Below are 18,518 nucleotides of genomic sequence, written 5' to 3'. Positions count from 1 at the left end.
CCTAGGGTTGGAAGGCTTTGGAGGAGCTTGGTTTTTTACTACAACTGACACAGAAGAGGCAGTGAAGTGTGTCAGCAGAAATTGACCCTCAGGAGAGGTACTCATGGTTTTACTTCTGATGTTCTACAGAAAGAAGGGGTCGGGGTGGGCGAGAGCAGCTCTGCCAGTCCCTTTGAGTCCCTCCCCTTCATTCATTTATTCATAACACATGCAATTCTGTGTGTCCAGGGGAGAGAGGGTGGACTCACAGTAGTAAGCAAAATGTATTGCTTCTTGAGAGCTTAGCAGTGTCAGAAGTTGTCTTAGCGTAGAATGTTCTAGGAACACAGCAGGGGCACCTAACCCAAAGTGCAGAGGTTCGAGGGAAGGAAGACTTCCTTGACAAACCGTCAAAATGAGCCTGGAGGCAAGTGGGAAGTAGCAGCAAGTCAGGGGGCACCTGAGGTCATTGGGGACCTGTGTACTGAAGTGAGGCTGGGCGAGCAGGGTCGGAGGTGGGGCTAGAAAACTACCAGGGAGCCTCTGAAGGGTTTGAAGTGGGGGTGATGTAATCAAATATGCGCTTTGGGAAGGCTGTCCTGGCTCTGAGTGTGTGTGTGTGTTTGTGTGTGAAGCGGGGAAGAGGGGGAGAATGCCACCAACTGGGAGGGTCATTAGAAGACCATTGACAGGCTGGGGTGCCACCAGTGGGAGAGGGGCGTCGGGGCTGCTTGGGGACGGCAGGGGCAGTGTGGATGCCGGATTTCCTCATGGGGAGGGCTTATTAACTGGGACCCCCTAGCGGCAGCTTGTGGCTGGAAGAAAACGGATGCAGCCAGGTGGACTTTTCTCTTCTTCCCTGCCTTGTGTGATGATCTTAGCTCAGCCAACATTTGGAACAGAAGAGCTAAGTTTCAGGGTAGCCCAGGACTTTGTTGAGCTCGTTCGATTGAGATCTGCATGTTCACATAGCTAGAAACGTCCCGTCTTTTGGATTTCCATAGGGGTATTTATTCTTGATAAAGATTGCTTTCTTGGTGAGAGGAAATTTAATACAGCTGCTGTGTTTCTCAAAAAAAATCTTATCTTTTAAGAAATTTAATATTCAAAAGAATAGCAAAATTTAAAATGATAAAGTAAGGCTTTGGTGTAGTTTCTTTGGTTTCTGAGTTAATGTAGAGTTAGAGCCTTTGCATTACTTAAATAGCACATCCTTGTCAGTATTTAAAGAGCTGTTAGTGAGCGCCCCAGGCCCCACTTCTCAAAGCATCATTAAATCTTGCTCTGAATTAGTGAAGTCATAAAGGTCTTGTTGGCAGAAGCCAAACAGTTGGTTTATAATTTGCAGCATAGCACCCTTTATAAAATAATAATAGGTTCAAAATTAAGAAAGTGGAAGATAATTGATTTTTAAAGTGGAAACATAATCTTTCTTGTGTTAATGATGCAACTGGAAATTTCGAAAAGAAAAATCCTATTGTAATATCATCTATGTGGAATACATATATGTCTATCACGTTTGCAATGTAACTGCGCAGTGGTTTTTGAAGTCAGGACCATTCCAGCTGAGATACTGGCAGTGATGGTTGCTGGTTTTCAATGGAAGACCCTAAATTTGCGTTCTTAGCTTTATCCTTTTCTTTTCTGTTCTCTCTCTCTCTTTTTTTTTTTTTTTTTTTTTGTAGTGAGAAGGCTCAGTAGTGCTTTGCCAGCATGATTATGGGGCAATTTGGGGGCAGATATCGTGCACAAGCAGTGAGATATTTCCATGCATTTTACTTTCCGGACATCACCATGGAACATGTGGGGGTTTGTGCCTGCAGGCCGGGATGCTGCAGGACTCCCTGGTCCATCACCGTTATGTCTTGGAGCTGCTCCAGTCAGTGAATGACTTTCTGTGGCTTGGAGGTAAGGTGATCTGATGCAGATGATCAGATGTGTAACTAAGTGCTGTTACTTGAAATAGAAAACCTATCAAAAATGGGTCTAAAATACAGGATGAAGGAGGAGAATTGGCTGAGCTGCTTGCATGGGGAATATTCTCAGGTGACTCCCTCATTGGGTCTCCTGTCACTCCACACCCCCCCAGCCCTGCACGGCAGTCATGCTGAAGCAAGCATGCACTTTCTCAGAAACGTGCTGAATTTCCTTGTGCCTCTGTTTGTTGGCTTTTTTTTTTTGAAAGCACATCTTGCCCTTTGCTTAAATGCCATCCCTGCCTAGTCACCTCTTACACTCATTCGTCTGGACCTCGTCCATACATAGCTGCTGAATGGATGAACAGAATGTAGTATCTCCATGTAGTTGTACATTAATCAGACGTAAGATTGAATAAAAAAGAAAAAATAAATAAAGGGGAATATGAAAAATGCCACCTGCTCTTGGAAGTCCACCCTGACTGCTCAACCCGCCCTTTTCCCTTTGAAACCCAATCACTTATGCTCCTCTCTACTCTTTTTGATAGTACTTACCACCTTCTAATAAACTTTAACACTTTCAAAAAAAAAAAGAGAGATGCTCATACCACTTCAACATGGACGAGCCTTGATAACAGCACGTTAAGTGAAAGGAAGCAGACACAAACGGCCACATATTGTTGACTTCAGTGATCTGAAATGCTCAAAATAGGCACATGCAGATGCAGAGAGCAGGTGATGGTTTCAAGGGGCTGGGTGGAGTGGGGTTGGGGTGTGACGGCTAGTGACAGGGGTGTTCTTCTGGGGTGATGAAGTGTTCTGGAAATAGATGGTGGTGAGGGCTGTACAACCGTGAGTGTGCAGAAGACTGCTGAGCGCTGTCTCTGGGAGTGCCTGTGGTTGGGGGCGGATTTATTTTGTTCTCATCCGTGAAGAGTCATCTTCTGCTGAGGCCATTCTACTCCTGTGAGTGGTGAGGCTCAGAGACTTTGCAGAGTCATGTGTTATTTTCCCCCTTGCTGAGTGTAAGCAAAAAAGGTTTAAGCCTGAGAAAGTGCTCCATCTGCAGAAATGTCTTTCAGTTTTGCATGGTGTAAAAATCTTGAGAGATTTTTAATCGTTGAGGACAGCCTGTGGGGGGAAACAGCCCGTGAAGCCTGGGTGACACTGGGAAGAGCCGCGCTTCCATCCCTGACATTGGTGGGGATTTCACCCCCGTTCAGGCAGTGAAGGGCCCAGACCCGTGAGCGGAGTTGACAATCGTGAATATTTACGTGTATCCGCTGCTTCATCTTGGATATTAATTTCAAGCTGAGTCAGTTTGTGGCGGCAGCCTCATCCTACATCAGGAATCTATAGTATCTGCTCTTTGAGGTGAAGACCTGACAGACTTGATTATTTAACAGTCTCCCTTGAATTGATATGTCAGATTCCTTTGTCAATAGTAAAACAGCAGAAATATAGACGTCCTTTTATGCCGATGTGACCTGGAGCAGGTTTAGTCTCTGTGCCTCTGTGGCCTTATCTTCGGGTGGGGAAGATGATAACAGTGCTTCCCTCAGAGGGGCTGGTGAGGGGAGTGAGGAGCACAAAGGGAGGACTTACAGGATATGCTCATGAATGACAAAATTTAGTACTATCAGCCTGGTGAGGCCTCAGGGGCAGAGATGGCCGAACAGAGAGGTCCTAGCTGGAGCTCGATCCGTGTTGGCAGCTGTTATGATCAGTATCACCACTGTGGGTTATCAGGCAGTTTTAAGACTTGGTAATAGGAATTCATGAATAATGTTAAAAGATTAGACAACTCAGATCCGGTTTACATAGTTCTCAAGATTTCCTATGAGAAATGGATATTTTTCCCCATCTTAAATCTGAGTTGAGTCTCTAAAAATATTCTGTATTCCTCCATCTTTTTGATTTAATTCTCCATTTCTTGAAAAAAAGTCTTTAAATGGAGTTACTGGTGTCTGAACTGAGGGTCTCATGCATGCTGAGCACATGCTCTCTCAAGTGAGGTATAATCTCCACCGTGATTTTTTTTAAACTTTTCTTTCTTAGTATTCAGAGGTTAGAGGCCTCTAATTCTTTTTATGGAGACATGTCCATGAACCTGTAAATCTATAATTAGTGGACAAAATTTGGTTTATTAAAAAATTCTATAAAACATTCTGCAATCCATTCAAAAGGAAATGCTCATTGACATAAAATGTTTCTCCTTTATGGTGATTTCTAATTTTTTGTCTGCCTTAACTTATTAAAAGTAATCCTCATCATCATAATGACCAAGCTTGCTCTGAGTGGACACCTCCCTAAGGCTAAAATGCTTTCCTCATGTTTTACCTCATAGCAGGAGTTTAAGGGTAGGTATCAGTGTCCCTTTTTTGCAGCTGAGGGATTGAGAGATGGGGCAGCTTGTCCAAAATCTCACACAGCTGTCGCTGGCAGACTCAGGGCTGGAACCCAGGCTGCACAGGATGCTTTCTCAATGGCTCCTCTGATCAGCCCTGTGTTGAGTGGTTTCCCGAAATCCTGTGAGTCCATAAATGAACGATTTTAGCGATCTCAGTTTGATGAAGCCTTCAAAGGAGAGACACCAGTGAGAATGTAAGACAGAGTGGCATAAATTGAAATTGTACGTTTTCACAAATGTTGCATACTCAGGCAATGACTTAAAAGGTTTATATTTTTTTTATTTTAGTGCTCTGTAAACACTAAAAACAAAACATTAAAAATAATTATACTGCAAAATAGGAGTGGGCTTTGAAAGTCCAACCATTGCTAATGATGTTGCTTGTTTTTCTCTAGTGGTGCTTATTGACAGAAAAATTTACAAAGACTGAATTTGTTCTATGTAGTCTTAGTATGGAGGAAAGTTTTGTCAGTGAATATTCTAAGTAAAATCTTTACTCTTTTCTTTCCTGATGATGAATATGTAAGTTGTTTTCATGGCTTAAGTACATTTCCTCATTGGTGAAATTTGAGTGATGCCGTTTACATTGTTTGACTGTGAGATGTAGACGCCTTTTATACGAAGCACCCAAGAGCTGCTTAGTAAAAATATGCTGTCACAAGGACAGATAGTTTAGAAGGAGCAACTCTGAATACTAAAGAGTGTGGCTTGTTTCTGATGCATATTCAATATGCATATATATGAATATATGAATATGGCTTAAAGTAACAAGGATTCAGGGTTTTGTGTGTGTGTGCAGTATGAAGGTTTAATGAAATCTGTATCATTCTAGTGAGACAGGGACTAGTTAAATCACCTTAAGCAGACGGCCTTGAAGATTATTTACACAGAAAGTGTGTTGTTACAACTCAGAATTCATGTTGCCGTGTAATCATCCACTCAGATATTTAAATTCGTAGAAATCTGACCAGAAATATTAAGTTTAAAAAAATCCACATTGATCATTTTAAGGGAATAAGCTTCTTTCTTTTGTGATTAAAGAAATTTTGATTTATTTTTCTGCATGCTTAATAGGTTTTAAAATATCAAAACATTGATTTGACATGTCACTTTTTTTAATAGAATAAAGCTCATGCTGTTTTAATGTGCAAATAAACGTTTTTGTATTTCAATACACTTGTATGAATTCCTGGCTGTTTGAGAAGTATTTTGCAAGATACTTAGATGACCTACTGTTGGAAAAATACAGACGTGACTTTTATGAATAGAGGCCTAGTACAGATCTGTTGGTTTTTGCTACAGTGCATGACATGAGGCCTAGGAGAGAGAGCTTTGCTGCTGATTGCCGGAAGGACAGATCCCAGATCTCAGTCTCCCCTCCTGTAAAATGAAGTGGCTGGACTGGATTCTTTCCTCTTCTAAGATGAGTTTCCATGAGCCTGTGTCTTTTGTTTATATTCAAGAGTATTAGCAATGTCTGATAATATACTGAATACCCCTCCCTTCCCCGAAGCAAACTGCAGTATGTGCTACATAAGCTTTTAGTTATCTGATTCTTGTTTCTGATTCAACAGGCAATTTTTGTGTTGCATCTTTCCCGGCAACCTGGAAGGTCTTTTTATCCATAGGAGGCGCTGTTGCACTTTCATACAGTCTTAATTTTCCTGTTTGTAAAAGAAGGCTTAACAAATATTTTTTTGCTTTGATTCCTTTGCTTAGTGCTTCAGAATAGCACAATGTCCATTATGTCTGTCTACATGGAAAAATTATTCTGCTTATATCTTTGTTTTATTCTGTCATCTCGCTGTGAACATTTCAGACTTGCTCTGCAAAAAATGGCAAAATCGGTCTTTTATTCCAGTGTTAGCAACCAGTGAGCCGGGATTTTATAAAGCAGCTAGAAGCGGCCTCTTGAGCACCTTATACCTGAAAAGTGTACTGAGTTCCCTGAGTATTGACCCAGCCGCTGTGTGTCATTTGGTGGGAGGTGATTTTGTACATACAAGAAGGGGTGTAGTGATTTGGCTTGGGTTTGCTTGCACGCGCTGCCACTGAGCCACATGAGCCTGAGTCAGTTTGTTCTGAGTTTCTCCCTCGTCTGTGAGATGGGGATGCTCGTATATACTTTGTAGAATTGTGAGAATTAGAAATTATGTAAATTGTTTAGCACAGTGGGAATGTCAAAGGGCTCATAAAGTTTAGCTCCTGTTTTGTATGAAGCCATCATTTTACAGTCTTTGGCTATTACTAAGAAACAGGAAAATAAGAAAAGCTGGTTTTATGATGAAAGATATTTGAGGAGGTTCCATAGTTCCTATACCCATAATTTAGCATCAGCAAAGTCAGGACCGTTACACAGTCGCCCTGAACCAATGTTAAGCCACAGAATTTTTTGGTACTTCATATATATTGGGGCTTAAATGGACCCAATACTTATACACATGTTTTCTCCAGCAGCCAACTGAGAGATGACACAGAAGAACAGGCAGGCGATAAATGTCTCCTTTATTACTGATGAAGCCACGTTCTCCATGAAATTCAGGGCTGTGGGAAAATGCGTGTCATGATACTGTGTCCCAGAATTAGAGACTCACACAGTCCCAGTTAGCTCAGGGCCACAGTGAGCCTTCCCTTAAGATGATCTGCCCCATCCTGCACAGGGCTGACCTGCCATGGAGCTGAGCATCCCGGGTGCTTCCCAAGGCTGGCCAACACTGGAGGGAAAGGAAAGGTTTCATATGCCCTGCTTGTCTCTCCAGACTCACACCTCAATCTGTTATTGTGAAGAGTGCTAGCCGTTGGCCAGGGGTAAGGGGTGTGAAGGGGGAAGCCCTCTCCATGGACCAGAGGAGTGTGGAGGAGGCATCCCTTCCCTCAATTTAAACAGGTGTTGGGATGCAAGAGAAGGGTGCTCCCAAAGTGTTTATAAGAGGGGAAATAAGGATTTCCTTTGGGACTCAGACTAGCCATGAAACACAGAAGATGATTAGTAGGGAGACTTGTAAATCACTTTCTTATTAAATTCACATTTGTTGAGCACCAAAAATGTTCTACATTCTTTTCTGAGCGTTTTACAGAAATGAATCCTTCAATTTTCACAACAAGTGCGTAAGGGAGATTTGATTGTTATCCCAGGTTTACAATGTGCCAATTGAGGCACGGAGAGAGTAAGTAAGTTGGCCAATGTCACAGAGCTAGTAAGTGACAGAGCTGGTATTTAAACCCTGGCTGTCTGTTTTCCAGGCTCCCAGGGATGGGCTTTGGGTGTTTAGATGTATCTGCATCCCTGGATCTCTATACCTCTGTGAATAACTTAGCCCAGAAAGGACAAGGAAAGGAGAGTTACACAGGTGCTCACAGTCGTGTCTCAGCCACTGTCCACGGACAGTGCACCGTGATTGGCGTTAAATGTCTTCTGGGCTGCAGATCTGTTCGTATAACAGAAATTTATTCCATTGAGTTAATCTAGAAACCCTTCCTGCTCTGCTTCTCTCCATGGTTGCCATGTGGCTGCCTGCCTGTGATTGGGCCGTTGAGGAGAATCTGTACTCATAGTTGAACTCTGATATTTCAGTCTGGTTCGTGGTTTCACATCTCCTGTTACATTAATAAATTCAATTTCTGGTTTTCTTGCATCAGTCTCTCATGAGTTTGGTTAATGTGACATCAGTCCATGGGAGCCCAGGGTTGCTGACGGTATATTTTCTGAGCACGTTGTGGCACTTCTACCCGTGTGGACCTGGGTGGAAGATTTCTGCCTTCCGCACTGATTTCCCTGAAGAGCAGGGTCCTCTCCCACCCCCGGATGTGAGGCTGGGAGCTCTCAGAGTAGGCCAGTCAGAGGCCAAGTCCACCAATCAGAAAATGATGAAGTCCTTGGAAGTGGGTTTAATAGAAAAAAGGGCTTCCAGGTAGTCCGATGGGCTGTTCGAGTCCATTTGGTGAAAAGCTATCCACTGTTTCTGGTTGAGCTGCTTCTTTGCTGTTGAAAAGTCTGGATTACATGGAGGGATTTTAAAAAGCAGAAAAGTGTGATTTCATGTGGTACATCCACACCGGTGAGAAGTGATGGATGACCGCCTGTGTGAGGCATAGACAGAGTCTTACAAACTTCATAAAACAGCTTTAAAAGCTCTGACATCTGAGTGCACTTAATATGGGGTCCAATTCATGACTGGGCATGCTGAGAGGGCAAATAATTGATAATGGCATAAAGGACACGGAGGCATCAAATAGGTCTCAGTCATGTTCCCTGTTTAAAGGATGTGGCACAATGTAATATATTTGAGCTGGTTCTTCACTGAACAGTTTTGAGTGTTTTCTGGTACTCCCCAGTGCACCAAGGTTCCTTGAAGCTGGGTGTCCCCTCAGTGCAGCTCTGTCAGCGCTCATCCTGGGCTGACGTGGTGTCACGGGGAGCAGGACGGTCAGCGTCCCCGGCTCCTCCGAGCTCCGTTTCTTCATCCGCAATGCTGGGTTTCTCTTCGGTGTCTACTTAGTAGGGTTGTTGAGAATCACACCTGATGTTGTCAGGGGCGATTTGTGGTTGTCTCTGTAATTGTCATATAGTGAATATTTGATAGAAACTCGTTTTTTATTAAAATTATGGCTCCTAGATTGCAGTGGTTTTTAGTCTGCATTTACTCTTTTTATAACTTTATTCTTATTTTTAAACATGCACTTATTTTTATTTATTTTTATGAAGGTACTGGGGACTGAAGCCAGCACATTGTGCATGCTAAGCAGGTGTTCTACAACTGAGTAATACAGACCCTCCTTGTCTGAACTTAAAAATAAATATTTCAATACACAAAATTGGTCTTAAACACCATCATGGGACCTATTTTCTGTATAGACAATTGAATACATATGCTATTTCAATAAGAATAAATGTTGTTGGGACATACCTTCTGAATCTGTTTACTTGTTTAAAAACGATCATAGGTAGTGATAAACACGAGTCTTGGATCCACTACTTAGGGTCTGTTTTGCCATCATGGGAAATTATATTCTACAGAGAAGGCTAATTGGGTCCCGTTGATATTTGGATGATTTAGCAGATGATGAAGGCTTTCAAAAGCTGACAGATTTGTATTTTAAACTAACTACAAAGTTATCTTCTACAAATTGGAAGTCCTCAGCTTGTGAATTGCCCAGTAATTCAGTGTGTACATGTCTGTGTCTCTGTGAACGTGTGTGTGTGTGTGTGTGTGATTTCAGGAAGGTAGAAATAAGTTCCATATAGCCTTCTGATACCTTTCTCTTCCAGTTCAAGGTGTAGGCATATATTTATACAAATAAATTGATACTCTTTTGTCATTTGGCATATTGGTGGGAATAAATGGTTCTCATAATTGTTTCAGAAGGGTTGGGGAGAATGAGCTTAGAAAATAGGAGGAGATAGAGGCAGGAAGGTTTTTTACTCTTTGTGCAGGATGAGAAACAGTAGCTTTTCTTTTTTCTACTAAAGCAAACTGGCACTGAATTGTAAAATACTGTTACTCAGAATTGCATTTCTGATCAGATACGAGTGCCTCGGATTTTTCAAGGCAACATGAATGATGAAAGGTGTTTTAGCAGTTATTTTTAAATGTAGTTTTATTTTTTAAGTAAAAGGCTATAGCCTGTTCTTTCTTCCAGCGTTACAAGAAGTTCCCATTGATCCAGGTACATGATAATTGTGCTTAGTTTCTTCGGGTTATTGTTTTTTTTTTTTTTTTAAGTGCTTGTTTCATTGTGGTGTGAATGAATGTTTAAAATTTTTGGATTTTGATGTTTAGAACATGCTGATTTATCAGAACTGTTAAAAACCTGATTGTTGTTTGGTCCTCGTTTGGTGGGGTAACCTATTGATTTCTGTTGTCTGTTAAAGAGGGAAATTCTTCCTCTAGCCTGTAGATAATTAAGTGAATCGTTTTCAGTGTGCCTTTAAAATTCTTTGAATGCATTGAGCATGTTTGTCCAGTGAATTTTGAATTGACTCATAGTAAAGACTTTGTTTGATTCTGTGGCTTTTGCTCCTCTCCACATGAATTTGAATTCTCTGTTGCATTTTGTATACGTGTCCTTAACAGCGGAAGAAATTTTGCATTTTTTACATAGGTGGGTTTTCCTATCCCCTCTGAATGCCTTCTGTAATTGATACAGCGAAAATCTGTTATTGCAGTGCTTAATTATTTCATAAACTATTTTTTGGCTTAATCAGAAACAATGACAAAGAATGATAATAAAAAACATGAAAACCTTCCTTCCTTTGAAGAATAGAAATGAGGTGGTCAGGCTCACGCGTGCTTTGTAACTGACACCCTTAATTTCATGTCATTGTGTATCATGATTCGGAGATGGAGTTGCTTCAGGTTTGTAGATTTTTGTTTTAACATTTGTGTTGAATTCATTCTCTAGGCTGATGTTTCCTGTTGCGTTTGTGGAAAGTGTAGGTGAAGGGATACAGACGCTACGTTTTGTATTCAGGAGGCCTGAGTTGCTGAAGAGAATAGAGTAGAGGGTGGGCTGAGGAACAGAGTGACACTCCCTCACCTCCAGGCTGAAATTGATGAACAATGAAATCAATTAGGTGTATCGGTATTTATTTGACCAATAGAAGTCAGAGGGCCCAGACTGTCTAGTTATGCGCAATGGAAAGTACTGAATTCACCTGCAGAATTAGGTGATTTACCAAGTAGAAGCAGCTTAGAGCAATCAGAAAAATCAGTTCTATGATGAGATATAAAAAGAATATAATATCTATTATTTCTGAAACTTTTCTATGTTAAGTTGTGTAGAGCTAAAATTAAGTTCCAAGCACCAGGAGTTAAGAGTCTGGGTGGTTCTGTGGGATCGTTATTCAGGGATGTGTCTAGACCATGCTGGAATGGCCGAAGCTGGCAGGAAAAGACCCAGAGCCAGGATTTGTCATCCTAGGTTGTCCTCCATAAGGGTTCCATGTGATAGCCCATGATTGGGTTAACAAATTTAACAGACACCAGACGCATGTCAACTTTAAGAAGAAAAAGTGTGCTTAGTAACTGCTTTCAAGCAAGCACCTGTGCATCCTCACTCCTGTCTCCTTGCCATAAAAAGCAGAGACAATGCCTTGCTTGCATATTTGAGGTTTTAGATAGCACTCTGTTCATTGCACAGCAATAAGCCAGGCCCTCAGCTATAAATGCTGGGCGTGCACGCTGTTAGATAGTCTATTATCCCCAAAACACGGACCTGGCTGGACTGGTGGTCTGCTTTGTAATGAATATCTAAAGGATTTATCTTGTTCCCCTCTCCCCATGACTCCCCTAAAGGTAAACTAAGACTTTTTACTCATTGTGGATTCTACAATCTCTGTCTCATCCTGTCTTTCCCCAAGTTCCTGTTTACTATCACACAACTGTTAAAGACTATTTCCTTTGATTATACCCAATAAATATGGGAGCATTTGAGAGGCTCTTGGAGTTGGCTCCCTACTCCCTCTTGCTTTTTTTCCTTTTTCCACAGTCTTGAGTCATTCATTCCATGTCGGTAAGACTTCTGCCAGCCAGATCCCACACTTCCAGGTGAGAAGGATGCAGAATTTATCTCTCCTACCCGAGGGAGAGAGAGAAGAAAATTGAAATCTGCTCCCCCGTGGTCCCTTCATGCCCCAGGGCCACTCCAGTTCACCTGCAGCCTTATGGCCTCTGCTCTCAGGGCCTCTGTCCCAAGACTGATATCAGCCTTTTTTTCCCTTGTCAATATTTCCTGTGCCTTTCAGAAGTTGGTCTCTTCTCTGCAATTCCACCCTGCCAGATGTGATGGTGGTCAGCGTGCTGGTGGGCAGTCATTTGGGGACTCCCAGGAGCCATTCTGATTCTCCTGAGTCTCTCATTCGGGGTTACAAAACTGTCGAGAACCGGAGGAAGCCCATTCACCTGAGGTCAACACAGTATTACATCACTATCATTTTATTTTTGAATTTTCAGTGGAGAAATTATTTGTAGCAAACTGTGACAGATTTTCGGCCGCCTGCTTTCATCACCACTATTTCCTTGTTGGCTCTGGTGCTTGTTTAAAGAACCAGGTTTCTTCTCTGGTCACTTCTAGCAGCTGGGCTTGCCGAATCCTTGATCTGCATTTGAAGCAGAATGCTTCTTCGTGATGTCAAACTGATTTTCCTTGTCATGTCTTAATATTTTGTGTACACTCAGCAACTGTTTGAAGTGAAATGCTCTTGTCCAATTTCGGTTAACTCACATTTGCTGAACTCCTGCTTTCATGCTGAGGGCAGTTTCTTCTTCCTGTAATAAAATTTAGCAATTTGCGTTTACTATGGGAAGGTACTGGCCCGAGGTGCTTTCGTTCTTAACAGTTTTAATAACAATTCACCCATTAAAATGTACAGTGGTTTTTACTCTATGCCCAGAATTGTGCATCCCATTCAATCTTAGAACATTTTCATCCCCCCAACAGGAAGCTCCTTACGCATAAGCAGACATCCCCATCTTCCCCATCCTCCCACAGCGCCAGGGAGCCACTTTTCTCTCTCTGTGGGTTTGCCTCTGCTGGAAATTTCATGTAAATCGAGTTACTTCATGTAAGTGGAAGCATCTATTGTGACTGACTTCTTTCACACTGAGTAACGTTTTCAATATTTGTCCACGTTGTGGCCTGGGTCAGTACTCTATGCTTTGCTATTGCTGAATAATATTCCTCTGTATGGCTGGGCCCCTCTGTTTACCCATTCATCACGTGATAGACATTTGTGTTGTTTCTGATGTTTGGCTGTGATGAGTAATAGCACCGTGAATATTCCTGTAGGAGTTTTTATGTGAACATTTGTTTTCAGTTCTCTTACGTGTGTGCCCAGGAAGCAAAATTGCCTGGTTATTCAGAAACCAAATGTTCAACTCTCTAAGGACCTGCCAGGAGTTTTTCCAAAGTGGCCAGGCTGTGTTACATCCTCACCAGCAACGGCTGCGACCTCTGCATCTTCTGTGTCCTCATTAGTGCATGTTAATCCTTTTTTGATTATAATGTATTGCAGTGAGTGTGAAGCGGTTTCTCCTAGTGGTTTTGACTTGATTTCCCTTACAGCTAATGATATTGAACATCGTTTCGTTGTGCTTATTAGTCATTTGTATATTTTTCTTGAAAAATATTTTTCAGATCCTCTATTCATTTTTTAATTCAGTTGCCTTTTTATTGTTGAGTTGTAGGAGGTTCTTTTTGTTTTTGTTTTTGTTTTTGTTTTTTTTTTTTTGGTAGATACAAATTCCTTATCAGATAAATGATTTGAAAAAATTTCTGCTGTGTGTTGTTTTTTCACTTTCTGGATGGTGTCCTTTGAAGCAAAGTTTTAAAATTTGATGAACTCCAATTTATCTCTGTTTTCTTTTTCCTTGTGCTTTTGGGGTAATATTTAATATCTGAGGTATTTTATTTAACCTTTTATATATAAAATAACTTAATTATTAGGACCGTTCTAGGAGACGGGTGCTGTTGTTGTCCCAAGTCTATGTAAATGAGACTGGGATGCAGAAAATTTCACTGACTTATCAGTGTCAAAGCTACCCAGTGCTGTGGGAGTTCAGACCCTCATGTTTGTCCCCAGCATCTGTGCTCTTCACCACCATGCTCCACTCCTTCCTGGAATCGTTAATGAAAAAGTCTTTACTTTTTTGATTTCTTGTTAGTTTTTGTTTTTCTCATTGGGGCCTCATCTCCTCATTTTCCTTAAAGAGATCAGTGTAGGTTTATTTTAGGTCTCATGTAGGCAGAAGCATTGCTATCAGTTAACTTCTTTTTTACTCACTCTCCAGTGATGGCTATTGCTAATTGACCTAATGAAGTCTTGCTTTAGTCTTTCCTTCTCATGACACTAACAACAGAGTCATGTCTTAGAGGATGCTTAAAGAAGAAAGTATTTGATTGATTTTATTTTGCTACCCAATCAAACCAATCAAATAAAAACCCCAGAGTTGACACAGACGGTAAGCCCTCCAGAATAGGCTCACTGTCTTCCTTGTGTTTCATTTGTTTGGTCACAGTGTCTGGATAGTGCCTTGCTGTCCAGCAGTTTTGTTAGGATACAGTGCTCGTGAATCATTGTAAGGACAGAATTTTGACAATAGACTGTGCTGTTCATTTCACGAGGGAAAAGTTAATATAGAAAAAACTGCTCAGATCTATTTTAAAATTAATCTTGGAATTTTGAGAAGAGTTCAAGAAACCATACAAAGATCTTTTTCACTAATTTTAGATCTATCTTAGACAAATTATGGTTACATAGAAGAGTACCTTATCAAGTAAATTTGACAAGAGGTGTGTATTATTGATTATTTGTTTTAGTTGAAATATTCTACCTGGGAAAAAGTAATCAGTGCCCATAAATGAACAAATATGTTTGTATTTCTATGCAACATGGGAGCAGACTTCATATGTTTCTATATAATATATATGACTGTGTGTTTTAATCTGTCTTTCAGTGTTTTTATAGTTTTTCAGCAATGTTGTAACTTTAGAATTCTTCTAAGAAATTCACCCCAGATTCTAGTGCAGTTTGTACTTTGTATCCTGTCTTATGCATGGGATTCCACTGTCCCCACAGGGAGGAATTTCCTCTTCTATTAAGTTAGTATCAGAGTTAAAGGAACTGTGATTTCTAGGCCTTTGCTCTCCATGTGTTTGCATTTGGCTGTCAATCGCGATTTTCCCTTTCTTGAGTTTTCATTGTTCAATTAGTATTTTTGAAAATAACTATTAATATGTTGCATCGGTCTCCCTAGAAACTTGATGTGTTTGTGCTTTTCAGTTTTCAATTTATGAAAAATGTAAATACACACTTGATTTTAAGTAGTCCTTTTTCACTAGATATTTGGTTACCTTTTTATAGTTAAAATGTTTTTTTCCCAATGAATGAATCGGTGTGCATGTTTTAAAAGACACCTTACTTTTTATTTTTCTTATTGTAACAGTTATATTCATTGTAGAGAATTTAGAAAATACAGATAAACACAGTCATAACTTCACAATGGCCTCTAATCTCACCTAGGCATACAGTTGTAAGGTTTGAAATTGAGAATTACAAGTCCTCTCACATTGTTCTTCTTTTTCAAGTACGTTTTGGTTACTGAGACCCTCGAATTCCCATATGAATTGTAGCAGCAGCTAGTCAGTTTCTGCAGAGGAGCCCGCAGGGATTGTGATCGAGTCCAGGTTGAATATACGGATCGTTCTGGGGAGCACTGCCATTCCAAGAGCGCTGTCTTGTGATCCAGCAATGTGCGTGGTTTGTCTGTCCAGGTATTTAGGTTTTGTTTAATTTTTTTTAACAATGCTTTGAGTTTACAGAGTTATTTTACTTTTTTTTTTTCCCTTTATACTGAGGACAAGTGTGCCAGGTACCGGGATCAGAAGTGTATTTGAGCCCCGCCACTTGCTGCCACAATGGTCGCTGCGCTCTTGCTTCACCCGCTCTACAATCTTGCACAGAATAGGACCTCAGTAACTCTCTCTCTCGAATGATTATATGCTTGTTGGATGATGCTTGAGAGTCCGTGTGATGATTTTTTTCCCCAGCCTTTCCCCACTTCTTTACTATGCCCTTTCTCTTCCTTTCCTCCAGCCTGGGTTTCAGTTTACATGTGGCATTGATTTTTCTTGTCTGTAGACACTTCCTTTCACTGGTTCACGATAATTTTACATGTGGGCTGTGGAAACTTGCTAGATGTCAAGAATGAGCCAATCCATTGCATGCTAGTATTTTTAGAGTGCATTATTGTTTTATCGATTGAAATTAAATCAGGGTGACCCCCTGAGCCCTCCCGTGAACTGTCTTTGCCTTCCTACTGGTGATAATGTTCTGGTTGCTGAATGTGCCCTTTCCCCAGACTTGGTTTTGGAGTTAAGTCACCATCAGTGGAGCCCTCTCTTTAAAAGATGAAGTAAACATGTGCTCCTTCTCCCTGGTTGGGGACTTGGATGAGATGAGGTAACAGATAAAGAATGGAGCCCCACCTCATTCTAACACCCGCTCGTTCCGTACTTTTTCCACGGAAAAAGAGTACAATTCAACAATATGAAGACTGATTGTGAGCAAATGAGTTAGACAGGACAACCGATCATGTATTAAATATACTTTCATGCCAGAAATAAATGTATTATACACACAAAAAGCACACAAAACACGGTAGTACCGTGATTACAAACGTGGGTCCGAGTTCGAGTCCTGGTCTGGAGTGACCAGTCCTGTGAGATGGAGAACTGGTAGGTCGGCTTAGCCTCTCCCGGGCTTGTTTTCTGTCCTGCAGAGATGGGGCTCGCTAGGCGTCCCTCCCCCGTAGAGGTGCTGTAGGGTGCAAATGATGCGCGTGGGCAGCCCGGGCACAGCTGCTCCTTCCTCGTAAGTGCAGGAGAGCATAGCTTTTGTGGTGAAGGCTTTATAACAGCCCCGTGTAGACTCTCAGTGCTACGAAGGGATGCCTTGTGCTTTGGAGATGGGATTCTCATTTCTGTAATTACCCAAGAATTGTGTAATTGGGCCCTGCTGATTTGAATCTATTCTTTAGAAAGTACATATTGTAGATATATTTTTCAAGCATGCATGCTTTTTTCTTTTATTATTTATAGTTCTACCCTCTCTCTTTGTGGGACTTTTCATGGAATCCAGGAAACAGCCCTAAGCCACCTAGCTCTTCACACGTCTCCGTGGCGGTTTTCTTCCCTGACTAGAAGAGGGTTCTGCATAGGGAATTTTCTTTGTTCCCCTTTTCTTGGAGTCTCTCTGTCTGTCTGCCCACCTCTCACCTGTCCAACTGTCCATTTATCTACACACTCATTCTTCTGACTTGTTCCAAAAAGCATTTCAGGCAGCTTACAGAAGAACAGATACCAAATAAACAGGTGAGAAAATGGGGCCAAGTTCAGACAGTGAGGCTAGGAGGCGAGCCTGTGTGAGGGTGGCAGGCATGAGAGACACGCGTCTGCCCTGTGACTTATAAGATCGACATCAAGAGTGTGCCTGAGGCTCCCAGCAGACACAGGGAAACAGGGCTTGTGGGAGATGCTCACTGGCTGTGAAATAAATAAGTGGCTGAGGAGAAGCCCAGCCTTTCCAGCTACTAAGGCTTAGGAGAATATTTTGAGTGTCTTCAACATCAGAGTATTTCATCTTTTCTTTTATCAGAGTTCTACATATAGTTGGTTACATTCTGTACCTGGAAATTTCTACAAAATTTCTTCCCACGTGAGTCCCATGACTCGGGTATGGGGTGGTTCTGCTCATTGACTGGGGTTGGCCAGAAACCGAAAATGACAGCTTCAAAGGAGCCTGGGATTTGTCAGTTATGTTTTGTCAGTACTGTAGAGTTCAAAAAATGCTTTCACAGTATCTCTCCATCTGAGGCGGCAGCGTGCTCTCTTACCAGCATCAGGAGCTTAGGGCCTCGGGATGGTGGGGGCTGACTGCATTGCCGTCAAGACAGCTGAGCTAGTCACTGCAGGTGTGGTTCTATTACGTAAGGCCTTTCATGTTCTTTACTTGAATGTTTCAACAGGGAGTTAATTAACTGAGTCAATTAACATTTAATAAATATGATGCTTTGTTGAAAAGACAGTTATAGACAGAATATAAGCTCTGAAGCCTTTAAAAACGGTTTCATTACTGAAATTTCAGTAGGGGAGATACACAGTTTATCTTATTTATGCCTCTCTTTTAAAGTAACAAAGAAACAAGACAGAAAAAGCAGAAGATGGTTTCTGTTCTTCCTTTCTGCTTGCAGGTGCCCTCACCTCCAGTAGCATCCATCCAGACACATGAACTGACACTGGCCGTGCTCAGAACTGCCTCAGCCCTGAAGACACAACTGACAAATAGAAGGGGGCCACGCCCTGTTAGAGCAGGTGCTCTCACTTTGTGGATCCTTATGTAACTGAGCGGTGTTAATCAGGATTGCCCGTTCTACATTGTGTGGCGCTGCTGCGGTGTCTCCTAGTTACTTGTTTCTGTAAGTATTCATGTATTATTCCCCACTGCGTGGTACTACACGTCTAAAAATGCTTTTTTCAGATGAAAAATAATGTGCATTTAATATAATATGTTTGAATAAAGGGACAAAAGTGTCTATCCTGGTCCCGCTACTCAGAGATAATAATTAACAATTTAACATTTATTTTCTGTTTTTTCGTCAGTGTGTATCATCTCTGTCATAAAAACCAGTGAGCACTCTGTCCCTGTTTACTGTTCG

General features: G+C 41.4%; 1 protein-coding gene across 26 annotated transcripts in view; it reads left to right on the top strand.

The window, feature by feature from the left end:
- The window catches only part of LOC141577158 (trafficking protein particle complex subunit 9-like), a 138,381-nt gene that overhangs the window by 26,848 nt on the left and 93,015 nt on the right, over nt 1–18,518 (top strand). For 22 of the 26 annotated variants that reach the window (XR_012505816.1, XR_012505815.1, XM_074361294.1 and 19 more), the window contains 2 exons: nt 15,391–15,576; nt 18,054–18,278. Coding sequence is in view for 2 of the 26 variants with exons in the window: in XM_074361304.1 (XP_074217405.1) it covers nt 18,054–18,072 (19 nt within the window). In the remaining 24 variants the exon portion in view is untranslated. Of the gene's footprint in view, nt 1–1,664; nt 1,681–15,390; nt 15,577–18,053; nt 18,279–18,518 lie in introns of those variants that run through there. The other 4 variants (XM_074361283.1, XM_074361304.1, XM_074361302.1 and 1 more) reach the window with 2 other exon arrangements.

The sequence above is a fragment of the Camelus bactrianus genome, chromosome 3, assembly GCF_048773025.1.
Source record: "Camelus bactrianus isolate YW-2024 breed Bactrian camel chromosome 3, ASM4877302v1, whole genome shotgun sequence".
Lineage (NCBI taxonomy): Eukaryota > Metazoa > Chordata > Mammalia > Artiodactyla > Camelidae > Camelus > Camelus bactrianus.
The sequence above is the reverse complement of the archived record's forward strand: the minus strand, read 5'-3'. Positions and strand labels throughout refer to the sequence as shown.